At 51.8% G+C, this 16605-nt stretch overlaps 1 protein-coding gene across 8 annotated transcripts in view; it reads left to right on the top strand.

Annotated features, from left to right (window-relative positions):
• Positions 1-16605, top strand: part of FGFR1 (fibroblast growth factor receptor 1) — an 86173-nt gene that overhangs the window by 53842 nt on the left and 15726 nt on the right. For 3 of the 8 annotated variants that reach the window (XM_073325275.2, XM_073325283.2, XM_073325282.2), the window contains 9 exons: positions 1441-1643; positions 3622-3767; positions 4787-4908; positions 6040-6150; positions 7247-7437; positions 8301-8423; positions 9184-9254; positions 10416-10553; positions 12243-12348. In XM_073325275.2, the coding sequence (XP_073181376.1) occupies positions 1441-1643; positions 3622-3767; positions 4787-4908; positions 6040-6150; positions 7247-7437; positions 8301-8423; positions 9184-9254; positions 10416-10553; positions 12243-12348 (1211 nt within the window). Of the gene's footprint in view, positions 1-1440; positions 1644-3621; positions 3768-4786; positions 4909-6039; positions 6151-7246; positions 7438-8300; positions 8424-9183; positions 9255-10415; positions 10554-12242; positions 12349-14016; positions 16585-16605 lie in introns of those variants that run through there. The other 5 variants (XM_073325281.2, XM_073325284.2, XR_012156318.2 and 2 more) reach the window with 4 other exon arrangements.

Here is a 16605-nt window from a genome sequence, read left to right on the forward strand (position 1 = left end):
CTGTGCATAATACACCGCGGCAGCTGGCTGCAACTGCGCTGAAACTGTTCCTGAACTTCCACCGCTCTCGCTGTGACTCAGCTGGGGGTTTGCTAGTAAAGAGGGGTCCTGCTGCAGTTCAGAAGGGAGGCAAACCCCCAGGGGAGGGGACAGGTTTTGTCTCCTGATGAAAAGAAACTCTCTTTAAGGGGCTGCTAGTGACCATTTGAAAAAAAAACACCCCAAGTCCCTGTGGTAACTTTTTTTTAATGCCTGTGACTCCTGTTCAAACTATTTGCAGTCTCACAAGGACAGCGTTTTATTTTGGCCTGTCCCCTTTGTCCCCACGTTGTTCCTGATAATTCCCCCCTAGAAATCTACAGTCCCAGTTCAGAGTGGGTAGGAAAATCCTCAAAGGTGCATGTCTCTGAATCCCCTCCCGCTCTTACCCACCATGAACAGAAAGGGGGCATCCCCAAGCCAGGCCTGGGCCATGCAGAGATGAGGTGCTGTGCCCCTCTGTCCATGCTGCTTTGCAACAGCTGCACGGGTTAAAATGATGTTGATACCATCCCAGAAGGTCCCAAGGGCACCCAGCCTCTTTTGCTCTCCCAGCTATCTGTGGAAGGCTCTGCAGCTGCGCCTGCTCAGTCTTGTGATGGCCTAACGAGCACAGCTGGGCCTGATTCCAGATCATCTGGTTCTGAGCCTTGGCTCCGATTCCTGGCCTGCCTTGAGCCGTGGCTCTGGCATTCAGACTCTGAGTCTGACTCCTGTCCTGACTGCCCCTGACCCAGTCTCCTGACACTAGCCAGGGAGCCATGGGAAGTCCCAGAAGTTCTCAGCCCAATATATCTACCCACTTGTATGTATGTTTTACTTCTCATTTAACCCCGGCTCCTTGGAGGAGGTTACAGCCCTGCCTCCTCTTGCTACTCCACTCCCAGACACTTCCATTTGTGACCTTTCTGGGTGGAGGGGCTGCAGTGCCTGGCCATTTGGTCTCAGGTTCCCTCAGCTGAGGTTTCCCACCAGCCAACATCTGCTTATGGCGTGGTGGGACTGGGGGGGATACGTGACCTATTACATAAAGGTTTGTGCTTGTTCTTCGTGTCTCTCCAAGCTTTGGTTGGCTGAGGACCTGCGTGGCGAGGCCACTTGATAACACCACACGGTCACTTGTATGCACAGGGATGCTGGGGCACCGAGGAGGTGTCTGGCCTCGGCTGGTCCCTGCTGTATGTTGGGTTGTGTGTTCTGTTTTGTTTAGACAGGGCTCAGACCCCGAGACAGCTGGAGCCAGGAGGTTTGCCTGGCTTGGACTCAGCTGTGCTTAAAGCCTCTCGGGCCAGGAGGGGAGGCATGTCTCATCCCAGTCTTTGTGGGCAGGTGTCGCTCCCCCCATTCTAACACACCCCGCAAAGGATTTGCAGTACTAATGCCTTGTTCACACTGACCCAGCTATTGAAGACAGGCCGGCCATGATGACCTCGCCGCTGTACCTGGAGATCATTATTTACTGCACGGGGGCCTTTCTCATCTCCTGCATGGTCGTGACTGTCATCATCTACAAGATGAAGAGCACCACCAAGAAGACGGACTTCAACAGCCAGCTGGCCGTGCACAAGCTGGCCAAGAGCATCCCACTGCGCAGACAGGTAACAGAAAGTAGATAGGGGGTTTGTCTGCATGTACTGCCTCTCCTCAGAGACCCTGCTGCCTGCCCAGCATTGCTGCCCTGACAGCCCATCCTGTCTGAGCTAGCCCAGGCCACTGGCACAAACAGCCAGGGAAGGTTCATGTCTTTCTGAGGGTCAGGAGGAGGAACAGAGGGAGGGGAACATGTTATTTGAGCAGCGGGGGCTGAAGTGCAATCTGGATTGATTGCAAAGCAGAGCCTCAGTGTAGGGGGTGTGGGTGGGCTTGTTAAGATGGTTGCAGGTGGATTGGGTTAAACGCCAAGCTGATCTCTTGCCATGTTTCTATGCTATTTATAAAGTGCCTGTCCAGTGCTGTACAAAACCTCTTTAAAACCCCCAGTTGTCTAAATCAACAGACAACAACCCCTCCTATACACTCACATGCATGCCTCTGGGCGCTCGCTAGACAGACAGGGCAGGTGGGTAATGTCTTTTATTGGCCCTGCTTCTGTGGGTGAGAGACACGCTTTCATATCCCATAGCTCTCCATCAGATGTCCGCTTAACGTCTTCACTTGACCCAAGTCCGAAACTCCCAGCCATGCCTCTGGTTGGGCCCAGTTCTGTCTTCCCCAGGGGTAAGCCTGGTTGGTGTGATGACAGATCTTCTCCTGGTCCAGCTAGACTGCTGCGATCCAGAGATCTGCAGTTCCCAGTGCCGCACCTGGCCAGGATCTCCGGGATCTGGTTGATTATGGTCCATGGGGAAAGTGTGTCGATGCAGCAGTGTGGAATTTCTTAGCTTGGGCCAGAGGGGGAAGAAGAATAAGCCAGAAAAGCTGGGGGGAGGGACGGGGGGACGGGGGGAGGGGAGGGCAGCGACATGAGTTGGGCACAGGCGTAGGGGTAAGTGGGCAGACTGTAATGATAGTTTTAAAAAAAAATTCCCCCAGCCCAAAAATATCTGTTCTCTGCATCGCTGAGCAGGTCCCTCTGTGAACCTTCCCCATGTCTCTTGGCGTTTACGACAGGTCGGTAAGGGTCATGGGGGGATCTGGAAGTCATGGCAATTTAATATTTGACAGGGGAGTGTGGCCTACACACTGAGTGGCTGGAAGGGCTCCATGGGCCGTAGATTTTACGATACCAGCACAGCATAGAGGAAGTTAATTAGAAATAATTTAGTCCCGCTCCATGTTGGAGTAATGCCAATGGGGCCATGGTAGCAGCTGGATCCATACAGAACGCCGTGTTCTTCTTGCATGCAAACTGTGGGGGTTCTACACTGGGTTATCTTTTTGGAGGGTGTCCTTGGTCTTTTCCTCAGTTTCATGTCACAAGCAAATGGCTTGTAATCGAGTCTGAAACTCCCTGCTAAACCCTCACTGATGCCACTCCCAGATCAGCTGAAAGGGTTGCTGCGGAGCAGGGAGAGCTGTTGCCTCCAGGGGCCGAGCGTGCTGCTCCTCCAGCACTAGGGAATGAGCGACCAAGCCTAGGAATCAGACCAGTTCGGATGGTGCAGTACAGGGCACAAGATGAGGTGTGACTCAGTCGGTCTGAGAGCCGATGTTCTTGTCCCATCTGGTGCACCTGGGGAAGAGGGAAAAGGGGCCCAGGTCTGTGTCCATGTCCAGTCTACGGCAAAAGGAGTAGTTGGGTAAAGTAGGGAAGTGGGAGCCAGGACTCCTGTCTTCTGTCCCTGGCTCTGCCACCTGAGGCAAGTCACAGCATCTGTAACCTGGGGATAACGATTCCAGCCTCCTCCCAGGGGGATTGTGAGGCATAACTGGTGTTTGTAAAGCCCTTTGAGGGGCCTAGAGAAGGGCCAGGCCACTGCATGCTGCAGCAGATTCAGTACCCGGGAGACAGGGCTCCCTCCGCGTCCAGCAGGTAACTAAAGCACTTTGGTCAGCAGCTCCTCTCCTTATCGGAACCAAGCATGTCCCTGCCCCAGGTGCTTCCTGAAGGTAACCCACTGTCCCTTGGCTCTCCCATTGCAGGTGTCAGCAGACTCCAGCTCCTCCATGAATTCAGGGGTGATGCTTGTCAGGCCCTCGCGGCTCTCCTCTAGTGGCACCCCCATGCTGGCAGGTGTCTCGGAATACGAGCTTCCTGAAGACCCTCGGTGGGAGCTCCCCCGGGACAGGTGATGCACTCTCTTGTGCCGGGCTCCACAGAGGGGCAACCCCGGCCTTTCCGTAGCTAGCTGGCTCCTGCATCTGATCGCAATTCCTCCACAGCCTGATCCAAATGCTACTGAAGTCAAAGGAAAGGCTCCTGCTGGGGTCAGCAGGAGCTGGATCAGGCCCTTAGCAGATCAAGTCCCATAATTATGCTAATGGAGAGGAGGACTCATGGCTGGTGCGTTCCTCCCCGAAACAGCCATTCTGGAGCTTTGCCCTCAGGGTGAGCATGTGCTCCCAGGGGCCGATGTGCGTCTCCCTCCTACCCTTGCTGCTTCCAGACCAGCAGCAGGGAGCATTGCACATCTCCATGTGCCTGTTCTGCTGTGTCACGTCTGAAATGGATTTCAAATAGCCAAGAGAAATGACTGCTGGGTTTGTGCCTTCCTGTGTGATAACCCCCTCCATGAAACCTCTGCCCCTCTTGCTCCCCCAGCCACTGAAGGTGCTCAGAATATTTCCATCCCTGCAGAGAGATCAACCTCACACTCAAATCTACGGATGGTGAGGCCTTCCTGGAACATGAATCGATCTCTCTCCAGCAGCCTCAGCTGTGTAATGAATGACCAGCTGTGGCTGCACTGCATTGATTACAAGCTTCTGAAGTTGCTGTTTTCTAATTGTATAACTTTCCATTAGAATACATCCTGATATGCAAAAAAATCCATGTGCCCTGAGCTGTGCTCGGCTTCTTAGCCCATAGATAGACTCCTTCAGCTTGCAAAGGGCATTACATGTGTTCCTGCTTACGGCCTTGCTGGAGTCTGTGCTAAAGTCACTGGGGCAGTGTCCTCTCCCATTCTCATGCACGCCCATGACGTTGGCCCTGCCTTTCCCAGGGGAGCATGAATTCCCATCAGGAACTTGCCTCCTTTCTGCAGAGTTACCTCTTGTGTCCTGTTCTGTGTGAGTGTATCTGTCTCTGCAGACATGAGCTGCATCCTTCCTCCTCTGGTTTACTTTCTTCTCTCCTCTCATCTAGGCTCATCCTGGGTAAGCCTCTGGGTGAAGGCTGCTTTGGGCAGGTGGTTCTCGCTGAAGCCATTGGCCTGGACAAGGACAAGCCAAACCGCGTGACTAAAGTGGCAGTCAAGATGCTGAAGTGTAAGTAGGGGCCATAGGCACTGCAGGGTTTTCCCCAGCTTTGCAGCTGCCTTTCTGAGTCGGTCTCCGCTCAGGCTAGCATCAATCCTGCTGACTTTGGGAAATGTACCTTGGGGAGGAGAGGCAGGGGGAGTGTGCATGTTTGCTGGAGGCCTGGCCTGGCCAGCCCTGTGTTCCAGAAGGGCCTCGTCTTTCTCCCACTGAAACCAATGGAAGTTGTTGGATTGGGCCCCAACTGAGCAAGTTTGTCGTTAACAGCATCGGTTGGGCTTTTTTCAAGAAGAGCTTCTAACTCTGCGCGCCCAGCGGCTGTCATAGGCCTATAGCTGCTGGAATCCCACAGCAGATAGCTTGAGGCCTGGAGCATAGCCATGGCCAAGGGCTGCACAGCCAAGGAATAGCCTTTCACGCCCAGTTTGCACTCCCCTCGAGCCAGCATTCACTTATCCAGAGCCTCTGCAGTTCAGCCCTGCAGTGGTACGTGCTGCCCAGGGAGAGCGGGGCTCTCCCCAGCAGCTGCTCTGATGGAATCACCCTGCACAATCTAATAGCTTTTCCAACAATCTCTGTTTTGAGTGACAAAAGGGGCAATAAAAACTGGTTGTGGAAGGGACCCGCAAATAAAGGCAGAGAAGAATTATACTCTGTTTACGGGGATGTTGTGGGTGGTCCCTTAAGGCCGGAGAATGCCTGTTCGGAAAGTCTCTTGTACAGATTTCACTCTATCTGATTTAGCTCGTTAATTTATGCCATGCTTGTCACTGCTATCTGACCGCCTTTCTCGCTTGAGCTCGGTCTCTGCCACTCCACCTGGAAGGCAGCTGGGGAGAAATACCCAACTCCCCAAACCAGCCCCGTCCTGGAAAGGGAGATGAACCTGAGAATGCTGGTTTAGCTGTGAATACTGCAGCACTTCCTGGGGCGAAATCATTCCGATGGGGCTACCGCGAGATATGCCTGTACATACACAGTGCGAGTGCTCTGCATCTCTGTGAAGGAGGAGGACAAAGAAAACCAAGTCTGTAAATCTAAAGCTGCCTAATGGATGCTGCTGCAGACCTAGTTCTAGGCCTCACTTTAGCTTAACCTAGCCTGATCAAATATGACCTGTGCCTTTCTTTGTGTTTTAAGCTGATGCTACGGAAAAGGACTTATCTGACCTGATATCTGAGATGGAGATGATGAAAATGATTGGCAAGCACAAGAACATCATCAACCTCCTGGGAGCCTGCACTCAGGATGGTAAGTTCTCTGTGCATGGCTGAGACTCCAACAAACTGCTTCTCTGCTAGGACAGCAAGAATGCTGGGGGTAGCCTGGGGCACCAGGGTGAGGTTCTAGAGGTGGAAAGATACAGGGACTTTAATCCAGATGAGTTTTGAAAATGGTTGGCCATCCCAGAGCTGTCTGAAAGGGCCAGTGCCCAGTGAATGGCAGGGATGGTGTCCCTAGCCTGTTTGCCAGAAGCTGGGAATGTACGACAGGGGATGGATCACTTGATGATTCCCTGTTCTGTTCCTTCCCTCTGGGGCACCTGGCCCTTGCCACTGTCGGAAGACAGGACATTGGGCTAGATGGACCTTTCGTCTGACCCAGTATGGCCGTTCTTATGAAGACCAGAGGGAGTGTGTGGCTGACAGGGAGGCATCTCTCCTGGCAAACGCTAGCAGGGTCAGAGTTGTCTGGCCATTTCTAGAGTCTCTCTGTGTTTGGGCCTGAAGGAACGGAAGGGATGCCGGGCCAGAAAGCCTCTGTGAGGTATATGTGCAGGCGTGGGTGTATGGATGCGCACACACAGAGCTCACTTTATATTGGCTGTGGGGAGGAGTGGAACAGGGCGGTTTGTTTTCACATGGCCGGAGCTGGTCACAGAGCCCTGGGGTTGGATGAGTCAATCACACCCAGCCTGCATGTGGGCCTGGGTTTGTTTTTGTTGTGTGATTTTCTGGCTTGGAGTGCGGCTGACTCAACACAGAGCAGGAGCAGGGCCAGTTCTTCCCCTCACACGTCAGAGGAGCAGCTTCTGACTTGCCAAAGAAGTGGTATGTGTGAGAGTGTGCGGGGGGGCGTGTACGTACACACGCAAGATGCCGGAGCTCTGTTCTGAGCAGAGACCTTGATTCCTTGCTGTGGGTCAGCTCCTGCAGCTCCCCTGTATGAAACCCCCGCCCACAGGAGCCCCTCAGACAGACACTTGGCAGTCACGGGGCTCTGTGCCCCGGAGGCTCTGAAGGACTTGTGCACAATACACAGCTTAAATGCCCATGCAGCCACGTGTCCTGTGCATCCAAGCCCGGAGCCTGAGATGCTCAGCTTTGTCCCCTCCCGTTTGCCTTAGGTCCACTCTACGTGATTGTGGAGTATGCGTCCAAAGGCAACCTGCGGGAGTACCTGCAGGCCCGGCGGCCCCCCGGCATGGAGTACTGCTACAACCCGACCCATCTCCCCGAGGAGCAGCTCTCCTTTAAGGACCTGGTGTCCTGTGCGTACCAAGTGGCCAGGGGGATGGAATACCTGGCATCCAAAAAGGTGAGTAGTGGTCGCGAGCTCCGTACCTGGGGGAGCACTTGCAGAACCCCCGTCCCTCTCCAGGCTGGGGAACACAGAGAAGTGATGATTGGGCACCTCTAGGGCCTGACCCAGTCAATGGAGGCCGGGTTCCCAGTCTGAATCCTCCCCAAGTCATGAAAACAGCCCCTGTGACTGAAAATTCAGGTGGTGCTTGGCTAGTCTTGAGTCAAATGAGTTTGGGGCTCTCGGTCCAAGGATCCCCAAACCCACCCCTGCAGCTGTCGCTAACTGGACCCTTTGCTGCTGAAAGGCCGAGGGAGCCTTGAAGACCGAACTCCCTTCTCCCCTCAGAGGCCTGTTCCTGAACAGAGCTGAGGACTTTGCCTGGGGCCCGTCAATGCCGCCGTACTGTCTGTCTGGGCTCTGTGGACAAGCAGCAATCTTAGCTGTTCAGGGCTGCGGATCTGGCCTCTTTCCCCAACATATTGAAAATTAAAATACGAGCAATACAATGGCACCGAGTCCATCTCCGCACACCCCTGGCTGGAGCGAAGGAGGTAATTACTGAACTGAAACCCCCGTTACCCGCCTTCTGTCTGGAATCAGAACATGTTGATAATGTTGGAGCAGCCGCGGCCAACTGCACGTACATCAGCAGTAAGCGAAAGAGTCTCTAGAGATTCCCAGCTCGCCTTGGCCAGGAAGGGATTAGGGCTTGGCACCTGGTTCCCCCGGTGCTGGCCGTGTTTCGTGCTCTGGGATCGTGGCTGTGGCCCTTTGAAGGCTGGCGGGTAGTTCAGTGCAAGGCAAGGTCTTTGCTAACACGCCAGCCAATGCAGCAGCGAAAACCCCCGGCCTAACGGGGTCTCCATTCTCTTCAGTGCATCCACAGAGACCTGGCTGCCAGGAACGTCCTGGTGACGGAAGACAACGTGATGAAGATCGCAGACTTCGGCCTGGCCCGGGACATCCACCACATCGATTACTACAAGAAGACGACGAATGTGAGTGGTGCAGTGGGGGAAGGGGAACGAGCTGAAGCGCCGCTTTAGAGCTAGCAGGTTTTTCCTGAGGCCTCTGCCAATATTTACAGCTTGGCTGGAGACTTTCTAGGGCGGTGTCTGTACTGAAGTCCCGAGCCCTGTGAGCACGGGCTGCCGTATGCAGAGAGAGAGATTCTCCTCGGTCCTGTAACAGCAGAATGATGTCTGCCCAGTGGGCAGCATGCCCTCTGCTCCCTTTGTTCTCCCCACGGCCTGCCCTCGCCCTCGGCCGCCCACCCCGCTCAGTTGCCATGGCAACAAGAAGGCCATGTTCCTAAGGCGGATGAAGTCTCGGGGCTGGGAGAGAGCAGGGCCCGAGTTTCTCCTCCTGGTGCCAAGGTCCCGAACACGGGTGATCATGGAACGCTCCCTGGCCTTTCGCACAAGAGTGGCGGCACTAACTAGTTAGGAGAAAGGGCTTAGACAGCTACCGTTTCCCCCCCACAGGGGAGGCTGCATTTTGGTGGGTGATCGTCCATAAAGCCCTCGGGGATGGAGCACTGGGCATCCTCTGTCCTTTTTACCCAGGTCGAAGGTCCCTCTTTGCCAAAGAGAATTGCCCAGCGTAGGTGTCATGATTTCCTTGATGGCAGTGCCCAGGGTGCTGTGAACCGCGGCTGGGTGTCGCAGTTACAGAGGGGAGGCTAACATATTGTACAGAATCAAGCCTGCTTCTCCTCTGGAGGCTGAATTCAGGTGTGGGGGCTTTCCTGCCTTCCAGGGTCGCTTACCAGTGAAGTGGATGGCACCGGAGGCCTTGTTCGACCGAATATACACCCATCAGAGCGACGTGTGAGTACCCCACCGCTCCTGCCAGCCATGAGGAGATATCTGTGTTGCAGCATGCATGCCTAGGCACAATTCAAAGGATAGACTAGGTTAGGGCCAGCTGGGTCTTGGGAGGGGCTGTCCCAAAATCACTGTTCCGGGGAACTGTTTTTCCTCTCCCCTCTTTCATGGATAACACCCGCCTCTCTCCAACGTGCTGAGCGTTCTCCACTGCAAACACAGATGTGCAGCTGGACTCTGAATGAAGCTCCATATTGCTGACCCATCCACACTGCTCTCCCAGCCCATCAGCTGTATCGCATTGTGTTGGGACTCTGTTTGCATGTCTCCCCTTCCTATTTAGCCATCGGCCTGCCAGGTGGCATTCAAGCAGCCTCTCCATAAGCCTCCTTTGTGTTGGGTATTTTCCCAAAGGTGAAAAGCACCAGATGGGAGTCATCTTAATCTAATGAAACAATAATTGTCATAAGCAGACACAATATTTTGAGTCTAAATGATCTGGCAGCAGGGCTTGTTTGTCTTCCAAATGCCTCTGAATTAGAGCTGCCAATCTGAGCTCTTCACTTTCCTGCAAAGATCTTTTAAATCATCGGAAGCTTTTAAACTCTCTCCTGTCCGATGCCTTCTGATGATGAATGCTTGGAGGCTACATTCTGTTCTCAGCTGCACGGCTGTGAGGCCATCGAAGCCAGCCCACTTGTACTAGTGGAACTAGAAGCTGAATTTGGCAGCTGGGCTAAGGTTTTTCACAAGTGCCCAGTGATTTTGGATGACCTGAGACATCTTGCCGATTTTCACAACATGGGCGCTCAGCGTTTTCTCAAGAGCAGGCCCCTTTTAAGATATGTCAAGTTGGACACCCAAAATCACTAATCACTTATGCAAACCTTGGCCTTGGTGTCCTAACAAGGGGCAAGGTGTAGTGCACTAGGACTGTGACTTACTTCCACTGCGACGGATGGACCCCGTGTGTTGTGTTCTCAGTGGGTAGCAGTGGTGGTGTTCTTGCGAGCTAATGATGCACAGTAGTGGCACGGGCATTCTCCCCTCTCCATGTCTGCCGCTGCCCGGAGGAGCTGTGTGTCGGGCAGAGGGATGGGTTGCAGGGCAGTGCTGTGGTGGGAGCTGCGCCTGTTTGATACCGTGTTTTTGTGTTTGGAGCAGGTGGTCCTTTGGCGTGCTGCTGTGGGAGATCTTCACGCTGGGCGGCTCGCCATACCCTGGGGTGCCCGTTGAGGAGCTCTTCAAGTTGTTGAAAGAAGGCCACAGAATGGACAAGCCCAGCAACTGCACCAATGAGCTGTAAGTGCAGCTCTCTGCCAGGGAGCAAAGCCGGGGTGGGGAAGGAGGTGCAGAGTCCTGACTGATGTTACCTGTCTCCTCCCCCAGCTTTGTGCCAGAACCCTCGCTGACAGATGAGTGTCACGGGAAATTGATCTGGGCTTGTCAGCACATGACAGTTAATCCAGAATAAAGTAGGGTGTGAATTTAAAGCAAATTAACTGTTCCCAGATTAACTCCATGTGTGGACACCCTTATTCAGGAATTAGAGTGCCTCAGTGGATTAAGCTAATTCGGAATAAGGGCATCTACACACGGAGTTAATTAGGACTAACTCCCCATGTGTAGACAAGCCGTTAGAGCCCACTGGCAAGCCTTGGGTTCTTGATTCACACCAGAACTCTGAGCTGTGTGGTTCTGAGGAAGGAGAGGCTCTAGGCTGCTGCAGGCGTTTGATTTAGATTAACTTTGTTCCTCTGGCTGCCCCAGTGTGGAAGCAGCTTTCGGCCCAGCATCCTCATTGCTAGTCACATCAGCTGGTGGTTCGTTAGCTAGACATGTCCTTAAAATAAACAGCCTTGGGAAAACAAGGAGGAGAGGAGGGGAATCTTTTCTAGAACTCAGAGTTAGAAGATTAGCCTCCAGGAACATACTGATGATGGAAGTCCCCTCCCTGACTCCTCGTCTCAACTTTGAGTGTCTCCAGTGAAGGCCATTCCTTCCCCTCTCCTGGCAGCCTGTGCCATTCCTAGCCTGTTCACAGATCACTGCTTTTCTTCCTCCTGTAAAACCTACATTTCTCCTGCTGCCACTTGGGCTCTTTTCATCCTCTGTGTGATGCTTGTTGGCGGATCTGGGGACAGAGCTCTATCTTCGTCCCTGCCCCTGCCTGGCTTGTTCCAGCTCCTCTTCCTAACCTGTGTCCTTTCTATACTGCTCCTTGCTGGACTCCCACCCATTTGTTTTATGTCCCTTCCTCCAGCCCAAGGATCCTGGGGCTGCAGCAAAGCCAGAGCTCAGCAAAACAGCCAAGTGTTTTATGGCGGAGATTGGCAGAGACCATATTTAAAGTCAGCTTCCTCAGCTGTGCAAGCCGCACCGCCGAGAGCTGAGTGTCAAGGGCACGTTTTGGGCAATGGCAGATGTTCCGGGTTATTTTCCCAGCAGTTCCCAGCCCTGCAGAAATCTCAGCTGAATCTGTTTGCAGTAATCAACATCTTCCTTTGTTATTCCTCAGCAAGCGAGAATCCCAGCTTGACCCCAGAGCAGGGACTAACTTAGCCTTTAGTTATATCTTCCTCTTAGAACAAGTGATAACGTCCTTCCCAGGGTGCCCAGCCTGGGGTGGGTTGGGGTGTCATCTTCTTTTAATGAAAAGGATTAACGCTAATCCTGAGAAATAACATCTTCTCTGATTCTGTCCTGGCCCAAGGTGCGGCCCGCTGGCTCACTGCAGCCTGGGTGGCCCACAGAGTCCCTGACGCACCCCCACAGAGGAGACAGCAGCTCTCCATTTTGATCTGTGTGAGGAGCCGGAAGCCCTGAGGGTTGCAGCTTTGTGGTGGGCTGGTTGCACCCTGCTCCGTTTCACTCAAGTTTGGGGCTGCTGCTGGCCCAGCTGCTGTACCCTGGGCTCTAGCAGACAGACTAGCAAGCTCGGAATTGTCTCCAGGAGGCTTGTTCAGCCTCCTCTTACTCCTCTGTTTCCAGATACATGATGATGCGAGATTGCTGGCACGCAGTCCCATCCCAGAGACCCACCTTTAAGCAGCTGGTAGAAGACTTGGATAGGATTGTGGCCATGACCTCCAACCAGGTAAGACATGAAGCAAATAATTAAGCAATCAATTTGCAAGCCTCTAGAAGATAATAAGGTGGTAAGTAACGGTCAGCATGGATTTGTCAAAAACAATCGTGTCAAACCAACCTGATAGCTTTCTTTGACAGGGTAACAAGCCTTGTGGATAGCGGGGAAGTGGTAGATGTGGCATATCTTGACTTTAGTAAGGCTTTTGATACTGTCTTGCATGACCTTCCCAAAAACAAACTAGAGAAATGCAACCTAGATGGAGCTACTATAAGGTGGGTGCAAAATTGTTTGGAAAACCGTTCCCAGAGAGTAGTTATCAGTGTTTCGCAGTCATGCTGGATGGGCATATCGAGTGGGGTCCCGCACGGATCAATTCTGGGTCTGGTTCTGTTTAATATTTTCATCAATGATTTAGATAATGGTATAGAGAGTACACTTCTAAAGTTTGCGGATGATACCAAGCTGGGAGGGGTTACATGTGCTTTGGAGGATAGGATTATAATTCAAAATGATCTGGACAAACTGGAGAAATGGTCTGAAGTAAATAGGATGAAATTCAATAAGGACAAATGCAAAGTACTCCACTTAGGCAGGAACAATCAGTTGCACACATACACATGGGACATGACTGCCTAGGAAGGAGTACTGCAGAAAGGGATCTGGGGGTCATAATGGACCACAAGCTAAATATGCGTCAACAGTGTAACACTGTTGCAAAAAAAGCAACCATCATTCTGGGATATATTAGCAGGAGTGTTGTAAGCAAGACATGAGAAGTAATTTTTCTGCTCTACTTCCTGCTGCTTAGGCCTCAGCTGGAGTATTGTGTCCAGTTTTGGGCGCCACATTTCAGGAAAGATGTGGACAAATTGGAGAAAGTCCAGAGAAGAGCAACAAAAATGATTTAAAGTCTAGAAAACATGACCTGTGAGGGAAGATTGAAAAAACTGGGTTTGTTTAGTCTGGAGAAGAGAAGACTGAGAGAGACATTATAACAGTTTTCAAGTACATAAAAGGTTTTTACAAGGAGGAGGGAGAAAAAGTGTTCTTCTTAACCTCTGAGGATAGGACAAGAAGCAATGGGCTTAAATTGCAGCAAGGGAGGTTTAAGTTGGACATTAGGAAAAACTTCTTAACTGTCAGGGTGGTTAAGCACTGGAATAAATTGCTGGGAAGTTTGTGGAATCTCCATCATTGGGGATTTTTAAGAGCAGGTTGGACAAACACCTGTCAGGAATGGTCTAGATAATACTTAGTCCTGCCATGAGTGCAGGGGACTGGACTAGATGACCTCTCGAGGTCCCTTCCAGTCCTATGATTCTATGCCTGTTCCAGAATCAAACTCTCCCATAGAACCTCTTTATGGGGAGACTTTCAAATTCAGAGTCTCTGCATCATTTACCCCAACTTGGCATCCTCAGTCCAGAAGTGAGTGAGCTGGAGTTGTTGGCTCCATGCGGTGTGGTCGCTGGTGCCTGTGGTTATCATTGGGAGTTCCATGTACATGCCTCCCCTGCCCACCAGGGCAAAGGTTCCCTCGCATGTGGGGAAACTGAGGTTCCTGGCTCGGCTCTGCTTGTTTCTTTAGTGTAGTGTGCTCACTGCATGGCCTCTTCTAACCTGGGTTCTGGATTCTCGGTCTGAGCTGTGTCCCTGGGATTTTGTCCCCTCCAGGAATACCTGGATCTTTCCATGCCGCTGGATCAGTATTCTCCCAGTTTCCCAGACACCCGCAGCTCCACCTGTTCCTCGGGGGAGGACTCAGTTTTTTCCCACGATCCTCTTCCAGACGAACCTTGTCTTCCCAAGTACCCGCATCAGCACGCCAACGGTGGACTTAAACGACGCTGAGGCTGGGACTTCCATGCAACAGACTGACAACTCTGTGTGTGTGCGTGTGTGTTTGCATGCGTCTCTGCTATCCAGGCTGCTGCCAGGAAGCTGTCTGTGCAGCTATCCATCACTTTTAGCTATTGCGTAAAGGATTTCAAAGACACATCTCCCATAACCAAATTCACCGATGTCTCATGCCAGCTTCACCAGCCACCTTAGCTGTGAACTGTCTGCATCTGAAAGGTTTGTTTTTTATTTCCTTTCCATGAAACCTGTGCTTGAATAGTTGCAGTGGACTAAAACTGAACCCCACTCTTTGGCCAGTGCCCAGATAGAGAACCAGCTGCAGGCTCCCTCTCCTGGAACCAGCCAATAATGTGCGTTCCTTTCTTTGCAAGGGATTGACAGACTGACAGTCCCAAGGAGGAGGACATGGAAACCTGGGCTATCCTTGTGTTCTTTTATACTTGCAAACCCACGCGATCCAAACTTCGACAGCTCAATAAGCTAATGCCAGCACTGAGTGCAACTCCACCAGCGGTGAAGAAGTGCAGGCTGGGAAATCTTAATGCGTCGGAAGCATCTCCGTCTTGGATGGTGCGGGAACCCTAGCTGGATGGTTATTGCAATGTGAGATGGTTTGAAGACTGGCCAATGGCTTATTAATTCCAATACTAATTTGCTTTACTGACCAAACACATGGTACAGACGCAGCATATACCCCGGCTCAGCACTGATAGTGGAGGAAGCAGCCAAATATACCAGTGCTAAAAACAAACAAAAAGAAATCTTGTGTACATAGCTACAAATATGTATAAATATGAATATATATTTACATGTCTTTTTAAAAAGGGTTGTTACCAGAGATATACCAGTTTGGTAGTAAGTTACTAGTGGCTGGTAGAGATCAGTTGCTATAAAAAAAAAAGTTCATATATTTTGCTACTTTTGCTGTTTTTATTTTTTTAAATTATGTTCTAAATCCTATTTCAGTTTAGGTCCCTCAATAAAAATCGCTGCTGCTTCAGTTTTATATGGGGTTGTATTAAACCGTACTAATGACAATGTTTGCTGCCTTTCGGGAATATGTTGTCATTGTATAAATGGCCTTTTCTCCCTTCTCACACCTCGACCCCCATGTAAATCCCTCTGTTGGCATCTGGTGCTGGGTTCTGGATCTGAGGGGCCCTTCTGGACTCGGGCACAGCTTGTGAAGCACTCGGATCACCATATTGGTGTGTGAGTGTGTGATAGTGACGTGCTGGAGAGCCACTGTGATCTGTATTTTAAACAGAGGGCTTAGGACACTGCCAGTGACAGAGCTGGGACTCTGCCCGTGTGGGGAGGGGCAAAGCGCCTTTCCCAGCAATAGCCATAGGCGTTTGTAGGAAGCGTGAATAACCCTTTGTCATATCTGAGTTGGTTCCCTGCTGTGTGCCTTGCATGGGCATCTGGAGAGAGCAGGGAATACTGAATCAGCATCCATGGTGTTTAGCCACCTCCGATCCTGCTTCGCAATGTACATTCCAGCCGCGCTCCAAGCCTGCTTCAGTCTTCCCATCCCTGTCTCTGAATCAGCTCCCCATTGCTCCTGCCATGCACTCTGGTCTAGAGTGTGGAGTGCAGGGGCCGGTGAGCCCCTGTCTCTCCTCCACCTGGCGAGGTGCTCTCCTTCCTCGAACGAACTCCTTGAGTGCCTTAAACGCACCTGGTACATCTGCACGGTGCGGATGAGGAGGTCTGCAGGGAGGAGCTCTGTAGATTCTTTCTTCCCAGTGGAAGGCCAAGGGAAGCTCCCTTCCAAAGTGGAATAAGAGGTGTCCTTGTTCTTGTTTCAGGGGAAGTTCCTTGTGGTGGCTCAGCAAGGACTGTTTGGCCAGTGGTTTTGTGTGTCTTTGAATGCTCTTTTTCCAGTGACACTTTCAGTTCTTAGAAACCTCAACCCTGCCTTGTATTAGAAGCCCCGGCTGTGGTTAGCATGGAGATAAACCTGGGCTGCTTAGCTTGGGCTGTGGAAGGGAACAGTGCATTTTTGTTGGGTTTTTTTTTTTTACACAAGGCCACATCCTTAACTGGCTTTTCCTTGTGCTAGACCTGCACTTCACTGAACTCCACGTTACCTGTGTTCAGCAAACTCTCCCTCTTAGCTGCGGCCATTGAAGGCCGAGTCCAGATTCCCCACCCTCTCGCCCCCTGGAGCAGTTCCTCCGGGGGAAAGGTGCCTTTGTGCTGTGGCAGACGCCCAGGAGCAGGAGCCCTTCCCTTCCACCCACAGGCATTTCAAACTCCAGAGCCAGGATGCTGTTACTTGAAAAGTTTATTTTGCCTTTGTATGGAGAAATATTATTGTTCTAAGCTCTTCTGTAATGAATCTGGAATTCTTGTAATTATTAAAGACTTTAACCAAGAGTTTTTGATACAGCCTTGCAG

This window comes from Lepidochelys kempii, chromosome 26 (genome assembly GCF_965140285.1).
Source record: "Lepidochelys kempii isolate rLepKem1 chromosome 26, rLepKem1.hap1, whole genome shotgun sequence".
Lineage (NCBI taxonomy): Eukaryota > Metazoa > Chordata > Testudines > Cheloniidae > Lepidochelys > Lepidochelys kempii.